Raw genomic sequence first — 26,009 nt, forward strand, 5'->3', positions numbered from 1 at the left:
ATGATGTAGGGGCTATTATTGTTCCCGTTTTACAGTTGAGGAAATTGAGACAGAGATCATATGACTTGCCCAAGGTCATACAGTCAGTATGTGGACTGACCCTGGGATTTCATTGATATAGGTTACCCATGAACAAGAAAACTCACTTCACAAATGCATGTTGGCCCCTTCTTTGCAACTTACAGTCTTACTCAGTTGTCTAGGGCACTGAGAGGTTAACCAACCTAAGCCAAGACAGTCATGACCTGAACCTAGGTCCTTTTGGTTTCAAGATCAGCTCTCTACTTCACTATATGGCACTCCCTGTCATATATAAAATAAATACAAGGTAATTTTAGAGGGAGACATTAACTGCTGGTTGGTTTGGGAAAGGCCTTTAGAAGGTGGCATTTGACTTAAACTTTAATGGGGAAACACAGAATATCATATCTCCTGCAGCAACAGGAAGAACAGACACCAGGTTAGATGGAATGGACCAAAGAGTGTGCGCAGAAGAGAAAAATATAAGACTGGAGAGGTAGATTAGAGACAGGTTGTAAAAAAGTTTTAAATGCCAAATGAATTTATATTTGATCTTTGAGATAATACTGGAATTTAGTGAATCATTTTGGCAGCCCTAACACCTCTCCTAACCTCCAGTCTCACATTTTCAAATGATGATTGGACATCTCAGCTTCATGCCCCGTAATCTATCACTTTTGTTGTTGTTCAGTCATATCCGATTCTCTGTGACCTCATTTGGGGTTTTCTTGGCAGAGATACTAGAGTGGTTTGCTATTTCCTTCTCCAGCTCACTTTACAGATGAGGAAACTGAGGTAAACAGGGTTAAGTGACTTGCCCAGGGTCACACAGCTAGTAAGTATCTGAGGCTGAATTTGAACTCAGGTCTCCCTGACTACAGGCCCAGTGCTCTATTCACTGCACCACCTAGATGCCCACCTGATTTCATAACCTTGCCCCTCTATATCTTTCTAATCTTTTTACACTTTATTCCTCCTTTCTCTCATACCCTGCAATCTGGTGACATCGGCTTCCTTGCTATTTTTCAAATCAAAACAATGTATTTCCACACTTTGTGCATTTTTACAATCTGTACCCTATGCCCAGGATTGTTCCTCTTCATCTCCATTTCCTGGATTCCCTGGTTTTCTTCAAATTTCAGCTAAAATCCTACTCTCTAGGAGAAGTCTTTCCTAATTCCTCTTAATGATAGTGCTTCCCACTGTTAATTATCTCAATTTATTCTGAATAGTTTGTACATAGTTGCTGGAATATTGTCTTTTCCATTAAATTGTGAGCTCTTTGAGAGAAGGGATCTTTTTCTGCCTTTTTTGTATCCCCATTATTTAGCATAGTGCCTGGAACCTAGTAGGCACTTAATGTTTGTTGACAGACTGTTTGGCAGCTGTGTGGAGGACTAATTGGAGAAGGGTGAAATTTGAGGCAGAGATAGAATGTAGGAAGCTGCCGTAATAGTCCAAGTGAGAGGTGATGAGGTCCTGAAACTAAGGTGATGACAACCCTGCCCTCCTACAGGCTTAAGGACCCCACCAACTGGTGTGTACTGCTAGCCCTAGGGCAGTGCTCCAAATGTCACATAAAATACACCTGGCAAGAACATACACAGCTTAAATACGTGTTATAATGGGAACTGGGGCAGGGTGGGAGCAAAGAAAAAGGGGAGAAAGAGAGGAGGGTGGTTTTTTAGGAGGAAAGATCATAGGCAAAGTTTGTAAACTAAGGGAAAAGCAGAGCCTGTGTTAATCCTTATGTCCCTCGCAGCGCAGAGTCTGGCTGGTAGGAAGCACTTAACACGCTTGTTGAATTAAACTCAGAGGAAGAGGATAGAGATTAGTTAGAGAAGAAAAGGATACTTGTCAGAAAAGAAAAGACCCTGCTGTAGAAAAAGTGGAGAGAGGGACGGCTTGAGCAGGGTGGAAAGAGGGAGTGTTATATGAGGGGAGAGGAGATCCAAAGGAAGTGGAAGAGAGAAGGTAATCAGACAGAAGTTAAGGCGAAAAAGGGGCGCAGAGAAAGGGGCATCGGCCGGCCTCCAGACAACACTCGTGGCCTGGCGCCCCGGGTCGGGCAGGTCCTCATGAGGTCACTAGCCCTTGTGAGGTGGCGGAACAGGCTGCGCCAGGGCTACGCTTTTAAGGGGCAGCGGCCGCAGGCTGGGCTGCAGCTGCTCAGTCCCCGCCGGCTGCGCCCGGGCGCACGGAAGGAAGCAAGCGCGCGGGCTGGCGGAGCCGGGCAAGTGGCAGAGGAGGCGGCTGAACCCGCACAGCCCCTGCCGAGCCCCCCTTCGGCGCGCGCGCGCTCGCTGAGGTGATGGCTCTGGATGGGGGGGGGGGGGTGTCCCGGGGAGCTTGTATGTGGGCGTGCGCAGGCACGCAAGAGTTGCGGGTTTGTGTGTCTGTGTGTGTGTGTGTGTGTGTGTGTGTGTGTGTGTGTGTGCGCGCGCGCGCGCGCACTAGAATAGGTCAGGGGACAGACTTTTGGGGACCGGGTGAAGGACTTGATTGGAGCAGAATTGGAAGGAGGGGGACAGGGCGACATAAACAGTGAGTGGGGGCAAAGGGGAAGGGAACAAAATAGAAGTAAAGAGAACACTGAGGCACCGTGAGGAGGTGAGCTGAAATGGAAGGCGACAAGGTGAGAGGGCACAGTGGGGTGGGGTGCGGGAGGATGGCCATTAGGAATTGGAGTTCGGATGAAATGAGTGAGGTAGAGTGAGCTGTCCAGAATGAGAGAGTATGAGGTGGGTGTAAGTGCAGAAGGAAGCACAGGATAGATCTGCATCGGCAAGAGTAGAAGAAGGCACAGGTTGTGGTGTTTGGTTACGGTGGCATAGAGGAGGTAATTTTGGTAATTTCCAGTAATTAGGAGCTAGTACTACCGTGTTTCCCCGATAATAAGACACCGTCTTATTATTTTTTTTGGACAGAAAAACACCAGAGGGCTTATTTTCAGGGGAGGGCTTATTTTAATGAACATTGACAGCAATTTTAATAAACAGGTAAATGTGAACAAAAAAATGTACCTTTATTCAATAAGCAAATCACTGGGGGGGGAGAGGGGGACGGTGCATACAGAGGGTACCGTAATGTAGCGTGTAGCGCAGGGGATCACCTTCACTACAGTAGCAATCTCAATAGGGCTTATTTTCGGGGGAGGGCTTTTTTAGAGGAATCTTACACAGTAAGGGGAGGGCTTATTTTCGGGATAGGTCTTATTATCGGGGAAACACGATATTTAACGGACTGACTCCAAAGACCTGAGTTCAATTGTTGCCTCCAATGAATACTGACTAGGTGACTGAACAAATCCTACCCCCTCTCTAAATTGGAGAATGATTGGCACTTTGTATTGGTAAAGGGGGAATTTCCTCAGGAGTTTGTCATACAGATTAGATCGCGGGTCTGAGCAAAAGCAAATGCTTGACCATTGATCAGAAAGGGAGGTTTTAGAGTTAGTTGTTTTACTCTGCTTACTTGGTTTTAAAAAAAAAATAGTATGGTCCCTCTGGTAGAAACAGCATGAATTGGAAATCAAGAGATCTCGGATCTGTTCTAGTTCTAGGTTGTGCTGCTAATTAACTAGCCATGTGACATTCCTCAAGTTACTTTTTTTCAGACCTCATCTTCCTTATGGACATGAGGGAGGTGTTCGAACCATTCAGAGATTAAGGCATTTATGCATTAAAAATTTCCTAGTTCTAGTTCTAAATTTACATAGTTCCATTAGACATTGCACAAAGAGTTTTCCCCCCCAATTTTATCTGTGTTTTGCTAATTATAAAATATTGAAAATCCTGCTTGCTGTCAGAGATGGGTCTTTGGAATTAGAGGACTTTGAAGTACTTAGGATCTGTGTTTGTAACCAGTGCATCATAACTCTTTGGTGTGTTTTAAAGATGCCCTTTATGTGTCATAATATGCTGGATTTCCTCATTTTCCTTTGCCAGTTTTTGAACAATGGGGTTGATGGGGGTGGGGTGGGGGTGGTGATCATCATGGTGGAAAGAGATGCCACTGATGGAAACAGATTGAGATACACTAGTGTAGTGGACTCAGTAACAAAGATCCACCTACTGTTTTTCAAATTGGTCATAAAATGAAAGTAATTCTGAAAATATCAGGAGTAAACTTGGTCATTTAAGAAAAGAATCAGATTTTGAGTGCTTCTTGAAATTAAACAGATTAAGTGGATAATTGTTCATTTTTGTCTGACTCTTTGTGACCCCATTTGGGGTTTTCTTGGCACAGAGATACTGAAGTTGTTTGCCATTTCCTTGTCCAGCTCATTTGGCAGATGAGGAAACTGAGGCAAACAGGGTGAAGTGACTTGTCCAGGATCACACAGCTAGTAAGACTCAAGTCTTCTGACTCCAGGCCTGATATTCTATCCACTGTGCCATCTAGCCACCTCAAGTGATAATTACATCCTTTGTTAACAAGTATTTTCTTTCTTTTCTTTTTTCATACTTCATTCAACAGAATTTTGTAGGGTCTTAGTTATTTAAGGCCTCTCTGATCTATCCTTGATACCATCACCACATTGATTATCTTTATGCATGGATCTGGTAATTTTACACACCATGCCTCAAAAATCTTCAGATTCTTTAATAGCATACTAAATAAAGTTCAAATTCCTTGTCCTGGAATTTACAAGGCTTTTATTACTTACTGCCATTCACATTAAGCTCCAACCCAAACCTCAACTTGTCCTGAACTTTTCCATATCTGTGCCTTTAAGTATATTGTTCTCTATGTTTTCCATTCCTTCTTTCCTGTTAAATTCTTGCTTACAATGTTACTGGGGCAGCTAAGTGGTGCAGTGAATGGAGTGCTGGGCCTGGAGTCAGGACTCATCTTCCCTGAGTTCAGATCCAGCCTTGGACTGTCTGTGTGTCCCTGGGCAAGTCACTTTATCCTGTTTGTCTCAGTTTCTTCATTTGTCAAATGAGCTGGAGAAGGAAATGGCAAACCACTTCAGGATCTGTGTGCCAAGAAAACCCCAAATGGGATCACAAAAAGTCGGGCACAACTGAAACAACTGAACACAGTGGGAATAGAAAGGAGATGATAGTTACATGAAATATTCTAGAGGAAGAATTGACAGAACATGGTGATGGATAGGATGTGGGGGCAAGGCAGATCTAAATTTATGATCCTAAGGGATGTAGTAGAAATCACACTGGATTTGGAGCTAGAATATTGAAAGTTCAATTGAGTATTGGGTTAAATAATTAAGTGTTGACTTAGTTATATGATTCCCACATGTTTACTTCCAGTTGTGAAAAAGAAATCAAAGCATATAAATTCAAAATCTGGGGATCAATAATGAGATAAGCCCATCACTTCAAATACTAAATGACCATGTAGAGCAAAAATGTACATATCGAAACCAACGAAAAAGTTTTGGAATCATCTAGAAGTGTTGAAAATACTTTTTAGAAGTCCCTCTGCTAAGGACTTAATAAGTAATTAACATCAGATGTCTTTCCCATGTCAGCTGAAGATATACTTCTCATTCCCTCTCTCCCAATGCCTACATTTTGCTAATGTATCTTTTTTGCTAGTTTCTGATTGAAATTCTACTGCTTCCTGTTCTTCCTTTAGCTTTTGTTCAGTGGTTAGGTGGTACAGTGATTAGAGTGATATATTTGGAAGCAGAAAGACCTGGGTTCAAATCCTGCCTTAGACACTTATTAGTTCAGTGATCCTGGGCACTTAAGTCACTTATCCTCTCTGTTTAGTTTCTCATCTATAAAATGGTGAAAATAGATAGAACCTACCTCATAGGGCTGTGGTGAAGCCTCAGGGAGCTAACTCTAAAGTAATACCTAAATACTAGTTTTGATCATCGTTGACAATCTGTGTTAGTGCATTTCAATCCACCCTGATGAAGAAAGAACATTGGTGACTTAGAATCAGAAGAACTGGGTTTGGGCTTGACTTTTACAGCATACTAGCAGAGTGATCTTGGGTGGGTCACTTGACTAGTCTGTATTTTAGTCTTCCCATCTGTAAGGTGGAGATAAAACTTATACTATTTGTCTCACTGGGTTATTTCAACGATAACAAGAATAACATTAATATAATATAATATAATATAATAAACATAAAACATGATAACATAAGTGTAAGCCATTGTTATTTCATATTAAGGAATTATGGACATGTTAAGAATCAGCAGAATCTCCAATTGGTAAGTATAGTCATCAGGGCGGAGGATGATGTGTCTCTGATTTTATTTTATCCTGTTTTTGTGGCAGGAAGTTCTTATATTATTGCACTTCTCTTACACCTGTTCACCAAGACCTTCGGAATTTCAAGTGGAGAGCTTACTTGTAACATATTAAACGCAAAGATGGAGACTAAATTGAATATCTTTTTTAAGGTAATACTTCCATAATTGTTTTTAGAGATGATTAAGAGAAAAATGATGGGACATGTGGGGCTCCCTTTTAGTGGCAATGATCTTGGATTGTGATTCTGGAGTCAGGGGACTTGGGTTCAAATCTTGCCTCTGATGCTTACTTAGGTATATATGTTTAGGGCAAGATACTTCCCTGGGCCAGAGTTTTATCATTTATAAAATGAAAGATTAGCAATAGATGGTCTCTAAAGTCCCTTCCAACTCTAGATCTGAAAGACACGCTCCCAACATTTTCCCTGGGGAAATAGAATTGACCGTCGACCAATGACCCAGTTTATACTGGAGTTACAGATAGGCGTTTACATTTTTTTTCCAGTAACATTAAAAATGCCAAATCCCAGTGTCTCCATTTGAGGGAATTTTCTCCTTCCCTATACCATGTAACCTGGAGTTTTGAGACACTGTTTGCTTTATTGAATTTCTGGTTATTATTATTATTATTATTATTTTTTAAAGCAATCGGGGTTAAGTAACTTGCTCAAGGTTACACGGCCAGTTATTTCTGGGTGTGGTGCTGAGTATCTGAGCCCGGATTTGATCCAGGTCATCCTGACACTGGGGCTGGCGCTCTTACTCGCTGAGCCACCTGGCCGCCCCTCTGGTTATTATTTTTCTGGCTGCCATATGAGATATTTTTATGTTATATAATCTAGAAATGCCTTCAGGACTTGTTGAAAAGTGCCTCTCTCTCTCTCTATATATATATATATATATGTATATATATATATATATATTCCAAAAAGTGGAATATCTACCTATCCTGTTTTTCACACTTCTTTTGTTGATTCAATTGAACAAACACATACAAGTCACTGATCCAAGTCCTGGGTATATAAAGACAAAAGCAAGACAGAACCTGCCTTTAAGGAGTTTACATTCTCAGGAAATAAAACACAAAGATAAGTAAATATAAAATATATGCAAAATGATGCAAAAATAATTTTACGAGAGAAAAAACTTGAAACATTGTGGAAATCAGGAATAATAGTAAAAAGACAATAAAAGTTGTAAAATAAAGATAATAGTAAAAAATAATAAAAACCTTATCAATGGGCCTTGTAGATGAATGATAAAAAAAATCTATCATCCTGCCTGAAAAAATTCATATTAATTCATCTTCTTTAAGCAATGTTTTCAGTATGTCCTAGGTAATAAACATATATAACTACATTTCTTATAACTGATGGCACTCTAAATTATTTCATGGGAGTCAGCTTAATGTCTCGGCTAGAGAACAGTCCTCAGAGTTAGAAAGGCCTGGGTTCAAGTCTCACCTCCAGACTGGCTGTGTGACCTTACCAAAGTCAACCTCTCAGTGGCAACTGTCAGAAAATACGTTTGCAAAGAATTTAAGACCTGTATTAGGAGAAGGAAATTTCTTTACTCAGGAGTTCCCTGTAAGAATGAAATCATAAGTCCAGTCCTCCCTATCCCTATAAGTTGTTGTAGCATGATATATATCCAGGGAACTGGATGTAGAGTCTGCAAAGACAAGAACTGGGTTCAAATCTTCCCTCTAACACTAGCTGTATGACCTTGGTCAGGTCACTCTGAGCCTAAGTTTCTTCATCTGTAAAATGGGAATAATTGTAAATATAACACCTATATCACAGCATTGTCATGAGGATCACATGAGGTGATAATAGCTAATATTTATGTAGTGCTTATTATGTGTTAGGCACTGTGCTGAGTATTTTACATTTATCTCATTTGACCCTCATAACAATCCTGGGAAGTAGATGCTATTATTATTCCCATTTACAGATGGGGAGACTGAAGCAAAGAGAGGTGAAGTGACTTGCCCAAGGTGAGTGTATGAGGCTAGATTTGAATTCAGGTCTTCTGGACGCCACGTTGACTCCTAGTTGCCTAAATAATGTATGTGAAGTTCTTTGCATATGTTAAACTCTATATTAAATGCCATTAATCGACATTATTGTCTTCATTATGTAGCACTCTACCATAAGGACTCCAAATCTCTTGCTAATTAACCAGCACTGTATGGTGCTGACCACTGGAATGTGAAAATGTTTTTACTGAGAACTGTGCTAGGTGGAGTAGTGGATAAAGCCCAGGACTTGAGTCATGAAGTTGAATTCAAATCCTGCCTGAGACAGCTTACTAGCTGGCTTTGCAAAAGTGATTTGAATTTTCCATGTCTCAGTTTTCTCATCTCTAAAATGGGGATAATAGCACTGACTTAACAGGGATGTTGTGAGGATCAAATAAGTTAACATATGTATAAAATGCTTTGTAAACCCTAAAGCCTACAGCTAAGTCCTGACTAGTGAAAATGATGAATCTCCTGAAGTGGTCACATGCATTTGAATTTGCAGAATTCAAAGTTATAATTATATAAAATATGGTAATTGTTTCCAATGGAAGTGGTTCCAGTGGTTTTCCAATGGGAATGTGCATTGTGAATTGAAATAATCGTACTAATGGGGCCGCTGGGTAGCGTAGTGAATAGAGCACCGGCCCTGGAGTCAGGAGGACCTGAGTTCAAATCCAGCCTCAGATACTTGACACAATTACTAGCCTTGTGACCTTGACTTAACCCCAATTGCCCTCCAAAAAAAAAAAAAGAAATAATTGTACTAAACACTTGAGGGTGCATTATTTGCACTAATTGGGACCCAGCTATATAAACTTTGCTAATAAGCTGATTCTCCTCCTCTTCTTCCTTCTCTTCCTTTTCCTCCCCCTCTTTCTCTTTCTCCTCCCCCTCCCCTTCTTTCTCCTCCTCCTCCTCTGCTATTTAACAGAGCCAGGGCATCTGACCTTCTGTATTCTCCAATCTCTTCAGAGCAAGCAGCACATGTCTCGACCTCCGAGTGATGGGAAATATTCATTTTTAAGATTACATAAATTTAAAATTTTGATTGACATATACACCCAAGTAAAAATGATTCTAGGAAAATTAAAACATCCAAGATCATGTAGTAGCTTAAAAAGAAGACCCTGAAGTGGCTTAAGTCTGTAAGAATAGATTAAACTGCTTCATAGATGTTGGTTGATGTTATGGTCCTTGAATTCTCCCATTCCCACCTAACTGCTTTTTTTTTTTTTGAGGGGGAAGTGCAGGGCAATTGGGGTTAAGTGACTTTCCCAAGGTCACATGGCTAGTAAGTGTTAAGTTTCTGAGGCTGGAATTGAACTCAGGTCCTCCTGATTCCAGGGCCAGTGCTCTATTCACTGCGCCACATAGCCACCTCCACCTAACTGCTTTTGATGGCAGTGTTACAGAGTACAGAATTGACTAGGCCATTGGTCTGACCCAGGGTGGGAGGGATACCTGGTGTTCCCATGTAAAGGTTCATCTAAGCATGCGTCTTGGTTCTTTCCCAGTCTGAAAAGGAAGTAGATTCCAGAGATGCTGTTAGTACTACTACTACTTTTGCAAGTAGTGTGACAACATCAGGAGTTGATACCCGGAAGTACATCAAGATTTCTAGAACACTAGAAAAGAGAGCTTCACCAGGAGCCATCTCTGAGGTTAGGATGCTGACGCCGAAATCCATGAAAGGGTAAGTGACAATGTTGAGTTGGATTTTCTAATCTGTCCTGAGTAAAGTTCTTTTGGAAAGAGAGATTTATTATTATTTATTATAAGGGGTAGCAATATGAATGGGGCTAATGGGCTCTCCCATCACCTAAGTATACCTACTTCTAGACACTCTTCTAAAGCATAGTTATAAGTTCTGAAGAATTATTTTGTGGCACATCTTTTACAGTCACATGAGAAAGTGTTGGAGTCAAATGTGGACTTCCAAGTATGAGAATATAATTCTTTTGAATTTGACTTTGGGAGAGAATATGGGAGTGGAAGAGAGAAGACTCCATTACCCTTATACTTGATGAATGTGCGTTCTCTTGTGCAGTGGGACAGTTGCCCTGAGACCTCTTATGCTACTTCCATATATGTTATCTGGCCAGAATCTGCTTCTGACAGGTACAGCAGCTCCAGAATACCATAGGCTCCTAGGAAGAACATCTAGTATGTGTCTGTATCAAAGAAACAGGTCAACATGAAGAAGAAAACTTGTAGATAAAAGGCACATGGTGATCTCATCCCCAATTTCTTTGGTGTCCTGGGCCATCTAGGGCAACAATGAATTTGGAGTCAGAGGACTTGGGTTTGAATCTCTAATTGATTGCTTACTACCTGTGTGATCTCACACAAGTGACTTCTGGGTGTCAGAGTTCTCATCTTTAAAATGGGGAGAGCCCTTCCAGCTCTAAATCTGTGAACCTATTACTCTTAGGTGAAGGTGATAATTGAAGAGTAATGCATTCCCTGTCTCCCTTAAAATGGCTCCCCAATCAACTTCTCATACTTTACTCTCAGTGTTCTATGTCTAAAAGATCATTTGGATCTAAATTCAGAAAACCTGTGTTCAGATTTAGCCTATGATGCTTAACACCTGTTTGACTTGGATAAGCATAACCTTGCTCTGCTTGGATTTTTAGTTTCCTTATCTTTAAAATGAGGAGGTTAGTCTAGATCAAGGATTCTTAATCTGGGGTCCATAGGCTTTCATGGTTTATGGATAACTTTTAGGGGATCTGTGAACTTGGATTGGAAATATGTGTGTGTGTGTATACATACCCTTATATATGTATGTGTTTGTGTGTGTATGTGTGTATTTGCCAACCTCTAGGTGAAATTTAGCTAATTGAAATTTCTTCAATTATGAATGCAACATTCTTTTGAGAGATGGGGTCCATTCTCAAATTACCAAAAAGGGTCCATGGCAGAAAAACATTAGTACTCTTGTCTTTGAGGTCTTTTCAAGGTCTATAGCCATTATCACAGTATTTAGAATACTTTGGATTTGGATTAAGCAACAAAAATTTTCAGTTCTAAAAGGCAGTTTTTGAATTCAAGAGTGACTTGGAAAGGGGTTTTCTTTTTGATCTAAAATTCAAAAGAATACTTACCAAAGAAGTGGTTAGCTTGGGAATGATATTAGAAACATTTAGGTTTCATGTGTAAGTTGTGTAGATGTCACGGAGGGTACCTGGAGCCCTCTATGATGAAATACTCTTTGGTAAGTATTGGTATAGAGACTGCCAAACTATAGACCACCAGTCTGTGACCCAGGACGGGATGTCCTGCTAAAATGGATATATCAGGTATCTGTATCAGACAGGAGGTAGCTTCTTTTTCCCTTCACATGGACACATCACTAACTCCTTACTATCTGGATTGGCTTATGTTCTCTAACCTACTTTCACTCAGTCAGGTCTTGGTTCTCAGATAAGAATCATAACCATGAGGTTACACAGAAATTATCTTACATCCTGAGAATTACTGTGTTGTGGGGGAAGTATGCAAACCATCTGATTACAAAAATGACATTTTAGTTCAAATTTAACTATTTCAGCAATAAGGCAAAAGAAATCATAACACTATCACAAACTCTTGAATTTTAAATTAAATGCTGTAATAATAAATTACAATAAACAATAAACCTAGGTTATACTCTCCTACCTATATGCTTAATATCTTTAGGGAAGAGTGGGAAAATATTTGAAGAAATCTGTCAGGGAATCACAAGAAGGAGAAAAATCCATGTGCTCAGGATAACTCATAACTCTGGACTACAGACTGATGCCATTGGTCCATTCAGGCCTGTCTGCATAAAATACAAGAGCTTGTGATATTATTATGATTTCTTTTGCCTTATTTCTAAAATAGTTATATTTGACCCAAAATGTCATTATTGTAATCAATTGGTTTGCATAAATGGAAACACACCATAGGGTCTCAAGACCTAACATAGTAAATAGGAAGCATATAGTTCCCCTACAACAAGGTCTGCATTACAGTTTGTTTGCATTGGATTACAGCATTTATGAGTTCTTTCACCATATAATCAAATCTTAAAAGAGCCTTGTGCTATTGAATTGGTTAGCAGTTCCTTTTAAGCCAGAAAGAACTACAGTGTTCATCAGACTTACTGTCTCTGGGTAATAAATACCAGCCCAAGCAGCTATGTATTCACAGGATGCTGTGTGGTCCAGTCAAAACAGAGCACAGGGCAACACAATTCATGTTGACTCTTGGAAAGACAAACAAACCTAGTCAGCTGTTCATATGTTGTTGTTTGTCCTTTGTTTTCGAGGAGGACTGGTGACATCATGGGGTGATGTCTTGACTTGCTCATGAACCGGACTTAAGTGAGGCAGAGTTGTACAAAATCATAAGTCTCACTCTTTCCCCGAGTCACTGAAGTCCAGTGGCAGGACAAAAAGTCAAGATGACTCGCAATGGCCCAGGAAGCAGTGGATGCCCTTGGTGTCCGATTCCTGCCCAATCTCTAAGCATTCCACAGCACCTGCTTCAGCCGCTTTCATGGCTGTGGGAAGAAATTGTTCTCATCCACCCATTCTTCCAGAGGAAGTCTTCACATGCTTGTAATAGACACCCCCTCAAGTCACCAATACGTTTGAGACCTGTCGGTTACCTTCAACCTGGTTTAGCCTGTCTGCTAAGACAGTTTTATTGGGGTGTGGTCAATGCACATGCTATGGCTTCTTGGAGCAACAGGTTAAGTGTTGGGTGAAGGTGGACACCAAAGGTGGATGAGCAGCCCTGAAAAGGGCTCTGCAAGCTTTAACACAAGAGGTTCTAGACACCCCATAAACCATTCACTTACCAGGATTCCAAGCCATGCAATTAGATTTCTTTTCCTATTGAGCAGGCGTCAAAACTACACACCCTTTTTGATTTTCACTGAGACCAGAAGGGGGCAGCAAAGAGCAATAGGCACTTAGTGTCTTGAACTGACTGCTTTCTGATGAAGTTGAGCCTCTCTCCCACTGATCAAGAATTATTTAGCTAAAATCTTCTGTCAGCTAACTGCCCTAGCTGTGCAATAGCTCCAGATACTGCATCTTCACACACATCTCTGATAGAGATACTTTTGACCCTTAACTTTCTTTAATATTTATTGCCAGGTTTTTTACTCTTTAGCATCAGCCTGCAGCCCCAGACCTCCTATATCTTTGTCTTTTTATTTGAAATAAATCTTTATTGATATCTTTTTATTTTTACATCACCAGAATTTCTTCCATTATCCCTCCATTTCCATCTTCCTAAGGTATCCAATATAATAATAGTTTTTAAATTAACTTAAGATTTTCAATGAATGAAAATCCACCCACACTACAAAGAAAGGGGGAAAAAATCCTCATAACAGAAATCTTCAATGCCATCTAATGATTTAAAGCAGAGATTCCTGGCACTTAGTGACTCACCTTTCACTTAAAAGGCAAGAACTTGCTAAATTTCCCCTATAAAATCAACAGATTTATTTGATCATACCTCAGTCTCTAAATAGTTATATAATTTCTAATCATTGTAGTTCAACCTTTTAAAATATTAAACGAAGTAGAGGTAAATGAATTAAGGAGCCAAAATCACATTCTATCCTTGAAACTTGTTTCTTTGTACATTTTCCAGTTTTTAGTAAAATTTTTTTCTCTGCTACTTTAATCCATCAGACTTCATAGACAAATGAAGCATCACTCTGTAGCTTTCACAAGGTGATTTAAATCTTTAGATTTATGTCGCAGTTTATCTTTTGTTCTAAATTGTTCAAACTTTGTCTAAAAACTTTTAATTTACATGTTTTAGTAATTTTTATTAAAACAAAGTTCTTTCCTACACTTTTTAGGTATCAAAATGCTCTTTTATGAGAGAGACAATATCTTACACCATTTATCAATTGATTTAAACCTCTTTCTTTTAGAAAGCACCTTTTCTGCCTCTTTTAGCACTGCTTCCTATGAAAGGGAGAGTATTTTACTATCCTTACAGTACTGTCACCTTAAAGGGATAGTACCTTAAACTTTGTAAAGGGAATGGTTATTATTATGTCAGATGGAAATATTCTTAGGACAACTCATTATCCTGCTACACCATTATATGTAATTATTTATATTATTATCCTGCTATAATTACAATTATTTTATTTAATGCTCTGGGGACCGTTGCACAGGTGGATAAATTAACTGCTTTTTTTGTAATTGAGTAAAAATATTATTCTTTAAACTCATTTTCTTTAGATTGCCTGAAAGCACCCTCAGCTCATCTCTAGTAGCAGATAGGATGACGGACTTGATATCTACCTTATTCTTTTCCCATAGGGTTTCAATTTTTATCACTAGTTCTCCATATTTTAAAACATTTGATTCCAGGTAGCTTGGCCATTTTGAGCATGGTAACATCTATTAAAATTTACTTACATTTTTGTGGATTAATGTTATATTTGAGTGATTATGATCAACAATTTTTTTTTCTGTGATAATGCCCCAGTTCCAGTATCACTTATTTGTTGAGTTGTCCAGGATGTTTTGTGGTCTGTTTTTATAGTACAGGGATTCATCATTCATTAGCTTTATGAAAGATATTAAGTTTCTTGTGTATAATTAAGGTCATCTGTTGTGTCTTGCTAAATTTTTGTAATCTGTATTGATGGAGTTACACAATTTCCATCATTTCTTTGGGTGGTACAGTGGATGCAGCTCTGCACCAGGAGTCAAAGACCTGAGTTCAAATGTGACCTCAGACACTTAGTTGCTGTGTGTCCCTAGGCAAGTCATTTAACCTCTGTTTGCCTTAATTTCTTCATTTGTAAAATGGGGAATAATAATAGCACCTTTCAGGGTTGTTGACAGGATCAAATGAAATAATAATTATAAAGCACTTAGTATAGTGCATGGTGTATAATGGGTGCTAGCTAAATGTTCTGTTGTCGTTGAATTGTGTCTGACTCTTTGTGACCCCATTTGGGGTTTTCTTGGTATTTCTTTCTCCAGCTAATTTTACAGGTGAAGAAACTGAGGCAAACAGGGAAAAGTGACTTTCCCAGGGTCACACAGCTAGTATAAATGTCTGTTGAACTCAGGAAGGTGACCAAAGGCTGAGCACTCTATCCACTGTGCCACCTAGCTGCCAACTAAGTGTTAGAAATTAGTATTATAATTATCATTGATCCATAAGGTTAATCTTTTGAAATCTTTGGTGGTGATGACCTGATTCTGAATTACCAACATAAACTTCCCTGTTTTTATGAATCGGTCTGCATGATTTAGCCATTTATCTGACATCAACATATTATTGCTTGAGTTAAGAGAGCTGTTGCCAATGGAGGGCATTTTGATTCCAGTCTTCTATCTTAGCTATTTCATGAACTGCATGCGGAGATCAATCAATCACTAAACATTTCTAAGTGACTATTATATGCTATGCATTGTGCTAAGTTCTGAAGATACAAAAAGAGATGAAAGATGGTTGTTGTCCTCAAGGAGCTTACAATCTAATGGGAGATCTACATCATTTCCAGTTATATTGGAAAAATTCAATGGCATATACCCATTGTTGCCTTTTACTATGGCTTGGTGAAGTATTTCTCTTAGATTTTAACTTTTTAAAAATGTGCTCTGAGACCAATTTTTATCTTTTTTTTTTTTTTTTGCTTTTTTGGAGAGCAGTTGGGTTTAAGTAACTTGCCCTAGGTTTTGTGTGTGTGTGTGTGTGTGTGTGTGTGTGTGTGTGTGTGTGGTAAGTGTCTGAGACCAGATCCAAACTCAGGTCCTCCTGACTCTAGGCTGAGACCAATTTTCAAAGGTATTCCCATTAAGAAAATTGTGTCCCTCCAGTAAATATCAAAGTAGAGGTTTCATCCACACTGCAGTTTGGCAACACTCCTGAGTATGGACTAAACCAGATTAAAATGTAATTGGGAAATATTGAACAAAGTAAATAAAAATATATACCAATATAATGTTAATTTGTTGTTTTCTAAGTCAATATGCAGCCAGATGAGATCCTTATGAAGGGCTTAATGTTCACTCTTTCTATTTGAGTTTGACACAACTACTCTAAAGCAGGTGCTCTTAATTCTGTTTTGTGTGTTATGGACCCTTTTAGCAGTCTGGTCAAACCTGTGGACCCCTTCTTAGAATAATGTCTTTAAATTTTTAAATGTTTAAAAATGCATAAAATAAAATATGTAGGATTGCAAAGGGAACAAATCATATTAAAATACTGTTATCAAATTTTGAAAATAGTTTTATTTTTATTTTCAGTTACAAATTTTCTCCCTCTACACCCACCCATTGATATGGTAAGAAATATGATACTCATTATACATATGAAGTCCTACAAAGCATATTTCTACATTAGCCATGTTCTGGGGGAGAGGGAAGCAAGAAAAATAAAGAAAGGAAAAATATACTTTAATCTGCATTCTGAATTCACCAGTTCTCTATTTGGAGGTAGTTAGCACTTTTAATCATGAATCCCTTGGAGTTTTGGTATCAGAATATTTTTTTAAAAGTTAATGGATCCCAGGTTAAGAATCCTAACTCTAAGGGCTTGCACAGATGAGTTTAACGCTTTTGATTCTTTTTCTAAAGATATTTTTTACTTCCAGCAAACAAGATCATCAATAACTTTTTACTTTGTGATCAAATAATTTAGGGGGAAGAATGACATTTTCTTTTTAAAAATGGGGTTGGAATTATAGTAGAAGGTGAGGGACAAGGTACTTTAATAAATTATTGATCTAGAGTTGGAAGAAACCCTTTGAGGTCATTTAGGCCAGCACTTCTTAAACTGTGGGTCCAGTTGTAAAAAATCTGGCAGCAATAAAAGGTTGGTTCCTGAATGCACAACGATCAAAAATTAATTAAAAATCAAATGCATGATGAATTCAAGGTGTTTCTGGCAGTGCTTGCCCTTGCTGCATCAGCAACTTTACTGCAGCCTTGGTTCTGAACACAAAGGATGTGCACTTTGCACTGAGCATGCCTTCGAGCCATGCAACACCAACAACCATGGCCTAAATTGAAAAGGGCTCAAGAGTGGAAAAAGTTGTGGTGGCCAGGTAGCACAGCGAGTAAGAGCACCGGCTCCAGTGTCAGGATGACCTGGGGATCAAATCCGTGGTCAGATACTTAGCACCCACCCAAAACACCTGGCCATGTAACCTTGAGCAAGTTATTTAACCCCGATTGCTTAAAAAAAAAGAAGAGTGGAAAAAGTTTAAGAAGCCCTGAGATAGGCCAAAGTTCGTTTTGGAAACTAGTGACTTTCTAAGGAAACTAAATTGCTTCAGATGTTTGCTTATAATCACAAAGGCAATTGATGGCACACAGTCCGTGCCTAATAAATGTTGATTGAAGTCCTGTCACTTCAAATCCAGCTCTTTCTCCCCTGCATTTTCCCTTTCTCTTTCTATAAAAGGGAAGTCTAGACGTACTAAAAAATGTGGTTTCAAGGTAAGGGCAGAGAAGCAGACTAACAAAGGGGGAGAAAGTGCCTTAAGGCTTTAAATACCTCACTATTCCGGGTGTAATTTATCCTCAGCTTGCATCTGGCATCTGCCCAGCTCATCCATTTCCCTGTGGGGTCATGTCAACATTCAACTGAGCCTAAAGGTCTGCTAGACCAGACTTGCTCTTCCCTTCTCTTGTTTAGGATAATTTATCCTACTGTATGTGATGATTGCTACCTAGTACCTGGGATGTCTGTGTCAGTGATTTTCCTGACAGTAAATCAAGACAAAGAGAAAAAGTAAAAAGAGGAGGGAAAAATAAAATAAGAGAGGGGAAAGCTAATCTATTGACTAATGATGCCAAGTTACTATGTAATTTAGGTTTGATACAACAGTGTTCATCTGTGAAGAGGAAAAATTAATGCAAAGGACACCAAGCAAAATCAAGAAAAAAAGAGAGGTATTAATGGAAGATAAAGGAACTGAGGTAAGGATGGCAAACCTTACTTCCCAGCCATATAAACACTGCTTTGTGCTTTGGTCTAAGATATTGGAAGAAGCATTCGGTATATTCCGTATTTCACTTCAACTGCTTGAAGGAAACCTTCTAAAATGGAATGATGCTTTCTTTATCTTTTCCTTGTGGAATTTGGATTTTTGTTTGTTAACCAGAATACTTATTTTGATGACAATTGTACACGTTGCATAGAATTTAACTTTTTTTTTTAAAGAAAGATTGAGAAGGGCCCTTAGAGATCATTGGGCCCAATGGGTGGGCAATGGAGCCTCGAGGCCACAGGTTCCCCACCACTGAATTCTAGCCCATCCTCTGCCCAGATGGAGGGAATGATTTGCCAAGGGCACACTGCTACTGAGTGGCAGAGTTGAGACTTGCTTAGTCCTTGGCTGTTTCGAGTAACCACATTGTCTTTCCTCTGTAATCAAAAGTTTATAAAGGGGGCGGCCAGGTGGCTCAGTGAGTAAGAGCACTGGCTCCAGTGTTGGGATGACCTGGGGATCAAATCCTGGCTCAGATACTCAGCACCACACCCAGAAATAACTGGCCGTGTAACCTTGAGCAAGTTACTTAACCCTGATTGCATAAAAAAAAAAAAGTTGATAAAGACAAAAATCTGGAATTGCCTTTTAAATCAAGAATTATATTCAACATGGCTTTTGAATTAAAAAAAAAAATATATATATATATATATATATTTAGGTGCCAGTTCTTTGAAATTGGTAATACAGGAAAGGCACACATGATTTTTTACCCAGATACCACTTATCTTTTCATCCTTCTCTCTAGTTTCAGAGAATTATAATAGTAATAATAATGATAGTTTTCATTGATATATTAGGGTTTGCAAAGCACTTTATAAATATTATCTCATTTTATCCTTCTGATGACACTGGGAAGTAGGTGCTATTGTTATCTCCATTTTACAGATAAGGAAACTTGAGGCAGACAGAGGTTAAGTGACTTATCTATGGTCACCCAACTGGTAAGTATCTGAAGCCAGATTTGAACTCAAGTCTTCCTGACTTGAGGCCCAGTGCTCTATCTTGACCGAACCAATGCCACCACCACCAGCACCACCACCACCATGACAACATAGTGGGAGAGGGCTGACATAACCTGTATCAGGGTGGTTAGAGTGATTTTCCTTAAGTATTTTTCAACATGTTATTTTTTTGCTCAGAAATTTTCAGTGACTTTCTATAGCCTACTAATATATAGTTTTTTAAGGTTCTTCAGAATTTGGTTCCATTTCTTTAACTTTTTTTTCTATTACCCACATAGACAGCTGCTCTGCTTAGTCCTGTCTTCAGATCTGGGAACACTCACTTCTTCCAATGGGCCTTCATTTACATTCCTTTCCCTGGAATGCTCTTCTTTCCCCCTTTAGCCAAATCCTCCTTCAATGTCTTTTTCAAGACGTGCCTTTTTTTTGTGAAACCTTTTCTCAACTGCTCCCATCTTCATTCATTTTATTTGCCTCTGAATCCCAGTAGCATTTATAGTCTATGCTATAGGCTTCCAAATTGGGAACCAGAACCCTAGGGAGTCTGTAGTCTAACTGCCTACCCTCCCCAAGACCCTGAAATAAGCCCAAAGGGCTCAGAGGGTAGGAAAGTGGATCACATCCTACCCTTCCAACATAACCAATTATTGTGAAACTTGTCTTCAACACCACTTCATCCATCTTTATCCCCTAAATTCCTTCACTCTAGCTAGGTGGTGAAATGGATAGAGTCCCAGGCCCAGAGTCAGGAAGACTCATCTTTCTGAGTTCAAATCTGGTCTCAGATACTTTCTAACTTTGTGATTTGGGCAAGTCACTTAACTCTGTTTTCTTATCTGTTATCTTGCCTCAGTTTGGTTTGGTTTGGTTGGTATCCTTTGTTCTTGAAGATAACCAAAATGATATCACTATGATAGAATCAAATTTCATTGTGTCTGACTGTGGCTGATCAGACCAGTTCAAGCTTAGAATGCTCTACCACAGGTGGGACACAAATAGTCCATGTGAATATTTGGGATGGATTCTCTAAACTTGCACATCCTGTGTTTCTTTTGAGCTATTTCAGTTATGCTTTGGTCATAGAGCACAGCACTTTCTCTGGTATGGGCTCACCAGGCTAGTGGTCCTATGCCAGTGTCTCCCATGTCACACAATCAATTCCAGAGTTCTTTTTTAGTTTTTTTGGAGGGCAATTGGGGGTAAGTGACTTGCCCAAAGTCACACGGCTAGTAAGTGTGTCAAGTGTCCGAGATCGGATTTGAACTCAGGTCCTTCTGACTCCAGGGCTGGTGCTCTATTCACTGTGCCACCTAGCCGCCCCAATTCCAGAGTTCTTAAGAGAGACCTTGAAAGTGTCCTCGTATCACTTCTTCTGACCACCATGTGAGCTCTTGCCCTGTATGAGTTCTCCACAAATTAGTCTTTTTGGCAAGCATTCGAACAATGTGGCCAGCCCATTGGAATTGAGCTCTCTGAAGCAGAGTTTGAATGCTTGACTGTAAAATGAATTGGAGAAGGAAATGGCAAACCACTCCAGTATCTTTGCCAAGAAAACCCTTAAATGGGGTCATGAAGAGTTGGACAGGACTGAAGTGATTGAACAGTAACAACAACAATTCCTTTCCTTTGCAGTGCTTGCTACCTTTCTGGGCAGGGCTTTAATCCCTCAGGGCTGTTAGAACCTAACCACTCCTGGGCCCTCACAGCAGTAACAGCACAGGTGGAAAATTTACTCTCTCCAGCACATTCACCCTCTACCACCTAGATCACTTCCCAACTTTGGCAGATAACCCTTGAGGAATGAGCTCTGCAGTCTATAGCCGTGACCAGGAACTTACCTACCTTCCCATCCTTTTGTTTTGGGTGAGACAGAGCAAATCTCACAGAATAACATAGATGGGTTGCAGTAGTTCACAGATCTCATCCATTATCTATCTCTCCCCAAAACTCTCATCTTTGAAGTTCCTTATTTCTGACAAAGGGACCACCACCCTTCTAGTCACTGAGATTGCAGTCTCTGAGCCATCTTCTGGCTCCCATTCTCCCTCAACCAGCATAGCCAATCAGTTGCCAAATCTTGTTTTTACCTCTAATCTCTACCGTCTGTTTCCTCTCTGTTTACATCCATCACCCTCATTCAATCAACTCTGGTGGTTTTCCATTACCATGAGGATAAAATATAAATTCCTCTGTATAGCTTTTAATAGCTATACAGTCTGGGCCTAATTTACAACTTAGTTATTCTGTCTCATATAATTCACTAGATTTTTTTTATGTGTGTTAGTCTCCTCTTCCCCAACTAGATTATAAATTCTCTGATGACAATAGGAAATCTATCTTTGTTAGGGGGAAGGAAAGGAAACAAGCATTAAGTGCTCAGTGTGTACCAGGTGCTGTGCTAAGAAATATTTACAAATATGAGCTCATATGAGCCTCATAACCATGAGAGGTAGGAGCTATTATTATTCCCATTTTACAGTTGAGGAAACTGAAGCATTTAGAGACTTGCTAGAAAGTGTCTGAGGCCAGATTTGAACTCAGTTCTTCCTGATTCCAGACCCAGTGCTCTATCCATTGTACCACCTTGATATTTCACCTTAGACTTCAGCTCTTACAACACCTAGCAAGATGATGAACCCATAGTAGATGATAAATAATTACTTTTTTGATTGCTAAGTTTACTGAGAAGCAGCAGAATTTAAGGGAAAAGGGCTAGCCTAGGAGTCAGGAACAACAGCCTTCAGTTTCAGATTCTGACACCTACTCGCTGTGCAGCCATGGGAAAGTCACTTAACCTCTCTATCTTTCAGACAGCTTTATATCCATGTGAATGCCAGAGGAATGGCAATCTGCCTTAGTGGATGAAAGTTCTCCACTGATTAAATAACAAATCTCGTGCAATGAAACCCCAAACAAACTAGATTTTGTTATGGAATTAAAAAAAAGTACTCATCAAAATTTTCTGAGTCATGTGCAGAATTAAATAATACTACAGTTACACAATCTTGATTGTTAAGTGAAACTTTTTAATATTCACTTGCTTGACTTTATTGGGCCAGAGCTATCCTGATTCATGGATGCATGAGCAGAAATACGCTTAACCCATTGTACCTTGCCAACATCTTCACATCCTATCCATATATCAGAAGTTAGAGCCTACTTAGGCATGTTGATATCTGCCCTATTTCCCCCCTTCCCCATCTCACTTTTTGCTCTAGGCATCTGATCTCTCCTACCATTGATACTAGAAAGGGAATAACAATTGACAGTCTTATAGTACCACTCACAATCCTTGTGACTCCTCCCTTCCTTGGCTATCACTCCTTAAAATGTATTGTCTCCTTTTATTAGAATGAGAATTCCTTGAGGACGGTCAGTTTAGTCAATAAGTATTGGAATGTCTACTATGTGTCCTAAGTACTGAGGATACTCTAGGAGGTCATTATCTAATAGGGGAGATAATAAACAACTATGTATAAATAAGCCATATACAAGATAAATAGGAATAATCCACAGAAGGAAGGCACTAAAATCAAGGACTGGGAAATGGCAGGGGCTATAGGACTTTTGTATTTGTATTATTGCCCCTAGTACATGGCAAATAGTAGGTACTTGTTCATTCATTCATTGTTTTTCTTGAATTATGTTTATAAATGCATGGTAAGAGTAAGGAATTGAGGCAATTATGTAGATTATTCAATGCCAAATGCATTTCCTAAGAAATTCTCCATGCCAACAGATGTTTGCAAATATATGTATATATACATATACATTTATACACACACACACACACATATGGAGATGAGATTTGTCCTTGGAGGTGGTTTCTAAGTCAGATATCTTGGGAAGTAGATTTTCCTGCCCCCATGTCAGAACTTTGGGGCAAAGCCCTTTTCACCCCCATGCTAAGTTATATGACTTATCTCTGGCACTACCTAAAAGCAAATAATGAGACCAGACAATCTCTAAGGTCCTTTCAGACTCTAAAATCCTGTGAACTTATGATAATAAGTTGTGTTTTTATCCAGATAACACCTTCCTTAATGAGGATGGCAATGAAGGAAAGGGAAAAAGAAAAGATGAAGGAAAAAGAAAAAGAAAGGGAGAAAGAGAAGGAAAAGGAAGAAAAAGAGAAGGAGGAGAAGGAAAGACAAAAGGAAAGACAAAAGGAAAGAGAAAAGGAAAGAGAAAAAGAAAGAGAAAAGGAAAAGGAAAAAGAGAGGGAGAAGAGGAGGGGCAGCAGGGAAGACAATGTTCCTTTTTCCAAGTTCCAGCAACACCAATTTAGCACTTGCAGCATTCCATCAATAAGACCAGCATTTTCTACACCTCCCCAGTATGTCTTGGATATTTTTCTATTTTTTTTTATGATAGTGGGTTCTGGAAGGGGGTCACTGTCCTCTAGTTCCTGCTTCTCTCCTTCCAAAAGAATGCCAGTCAGTTTGAGGGGTCTTCTGGAGTGGGTTCTGGCTTACATACAAGTTACCACAATATCTCTTTCAGGCTGTTTGCTGATCAGTCAAGAATGGGACTTAAGTTTCTTTAACTATTACAGGAAGTTTCTAGTCTTGACAACTTCCTTAAAAAGTCAGCACATGTAAACAGGAAAATTTAGGATCTCAGCTATGGTTGATTGTTGTCTTGTATTCTTAAAGAGGACCAAAATGAAATGACTATGTTGTTTTCCAGGTCAGTTATTTTTTCTTTGAGGTATTTTACCTCTTTTTCTAATTTTTCATTCTTGTTGTTTTGTTTGATTAATTCTTGGTTCCTCATAGAGTTATTTGTTTCAATTTGGTTGATTCTGGTTTTTAGCAAATCATTTTCCTTGGTTAATTTTTGGAGCTCCTTTTCTATATCATATACTTTTCTTTTTAGAGAGATGTTTTCTTCATTATAATGTTTTTCTAATTCTTCTGTTTTGGTTTTGAGAGAATTATTCATTTTGTCTTCTATCTCTCTCATTCAGTTTTCAAAGTTCCTTTTGATCTCATCTAGGAGAGCCTTCTGTGCTTGGGACTCATTCCCTGTTGATGTTTCAGCTGTGGGTGTGGAGTCCACATTGTCTCCCTCTGAGTTTGGTTCCTCCCTCTGAGGATAGTAGGACTCCAGAGTCTTTGTCTTTGTAGTCTTCTTTCTACCCATTTTGAGGCAGGGTCCTTCTCTAGGGATCCCAAGCCTTTACTGTAGAGGGTTTTGCCCTCGGGCAAGAGTTACTATGTTTTCAGGGTCAGAGGTGGGGTTTGGAGCAGGTGAGGTTCACTCTGTCATCCTGGTCTTTGGAGGTCCTGATAGGGGCTTTTTTTTTTTTTAAATTTCTGGGCTATTAAATGGTAGCCCCAGGAGTATTTCCTGTCCAGGATAGGGGCCCCTGCATTTGCTTCTTACCTTGCTCTTTCCAGTCCCAGCCCTTTGGTGATAGGCCTGGTAGTGGCCCTTGAGATTGGAGGGACGACTTGCCCTCCAAGTTGATCAGGCCCCTTCCGAGCCTGCCTCTGCCGGCTGCACCTTCTGGGCCTTGACATGACTATGTTGGAGTCAAGGTACTGTGTATCCAACTGTGGCTGATTAGACCAATATGAACTTGGAAGGCTCAGGCACAAATAGTCCATATGAACATTTGGAGTGGAGATGTCTTTAAATTTGCACATCCCATGTTTCCTTTGAGCTACAGCAATTCTGCTTTGCTCATAGACCATAGCACCTTCTTTGATGCATGCTGAGCAGGTCTGTGCTAGTGTCTCCTGTGTCTCATGGTCGATGCCAAAGTGCTTCAGATACCACCTATTTGACTAAGTACATGGATGTTGTGCTATAGGGAGAGAAGTTATCGTGGGTAGCATTGGGGTGACTTAATATGATGCCATCTAGACAGTTCTTCAGAGAGGGAGAGGGAGGCTCTTCTTGGGAGAACCTCAGACTAGGAAGAGTTCACTTTTAATTTTTGCCAAAAACTTAGCGTGAAACTTTGGCCTGTTTATCTTAACCTTTCAAAAATTTGTTCTTCTTTTGTAGGAAAAGTAGCCTTCTTTCCAACCTTTACCTGACATTGTATGATGAGGTGCAGCGTGGAGAGTTTTTCTTACCAGATGTGGAAGGTAATGTAAGTGGTTCCCTACCCAGAAGTAGACTTCCTGGAGAAGAAGGCTTTCTTTGCTGTGGGATGTCTCTTCCATTTATCATTTGTTGTTGCTGAATCATTTCAGTTGTGTCCAACTCTATGTGATCCCTTTTGGGTTTTTCTAGTCATATGTGCTGGTATGGTTTGCCATTTCCTTCTCCAGCTCATTTGACAGATGAGGAAACTGAGGCAAAGAGGGTTAAGTGATTTGCCTAGGATCACACAGCTAGTAAGTGTCTGAGGTCAAATTTGAACTCAGGTCCCCCTGATTCCAGGATTGGTGCTCTATCCTGTCTTCTTCAGCACCTAACTGCCCTTCTATTTGTCATACTGGATTATATATGATGTATTAGTAATGTGGAACATCTAGGTGGTGCTGTGGATAGCATGCAGGGCTTGGAGTCAGGAAGACTCATCTCCCTGAGTTCAAATCTGGCCTCAGCCACTTACTAGCTGTGTGACCTTGGGTAAGTCACTTAATGTGGTTTACCTTAGTTTGCTCATCTGTAAAATGAGCTGGAGCAGGAAATAGCAAGCTACTCCACTGTCTCTGTCAAGAAAATTCCAAATGGGGTCACAGAGAGTCAGACATGACTGAAAAGCAACAATAACAAAAATGAGTAATGTCTTAG

The 26,009-nt window shown here is 39.6% G+C and overlaps 1 protein-coding gene across 1 annotated transcript; it reads left to right on the plus strand.

Moving 5' to 3' along the window:
• Positions 1 to 1,886: 1,886 nt before the first annotated feature.
• On the plus strand, positions 1,887 to 25,457 carry EFCAB13 (EF-hand calcium binding domain 13). The gene is made up of 5 exons (XM_069076223.1): positions 1,887 to 1,995; positions 6,282 to 6,406; positions 9,794 to 9,972; positions 18,115 to 18,220; positions 25,272 to 25,457. The coding sequence occupies exons 1-5, from the start codon at positions 1,956 to 1,958 to the stop codon at positions 25,278 to 25,280; spliced, it is 459 nt and encodes a 152-aa protein (XP_068932324.1). The 5' UTR covers positions 1,887 to 1,955; the 3' UTR covers positions 25,281 to 25,457.
• Positions 25,458 to 26,009: the final 552 nt, after the last annotated feature.

The sequence above is a fragment of the Petaurus breviceps genome, unplaced genomic scaffold (assembly GCF_028583685.1).
Source record: "Petaurus breviceps papuanus isolate PSGF00001 unplaced genomic scaffold, PetGlider_PUasm1.0 90925, whole genome shotgun sequence".
Taxonomy (NCBI): domain Eukaryota; kingdom Metazoa; phylum Chordata; class Mammalia; order Diprotodontia; family Petauridae; genus Petaurus; species Petaurus breviceps.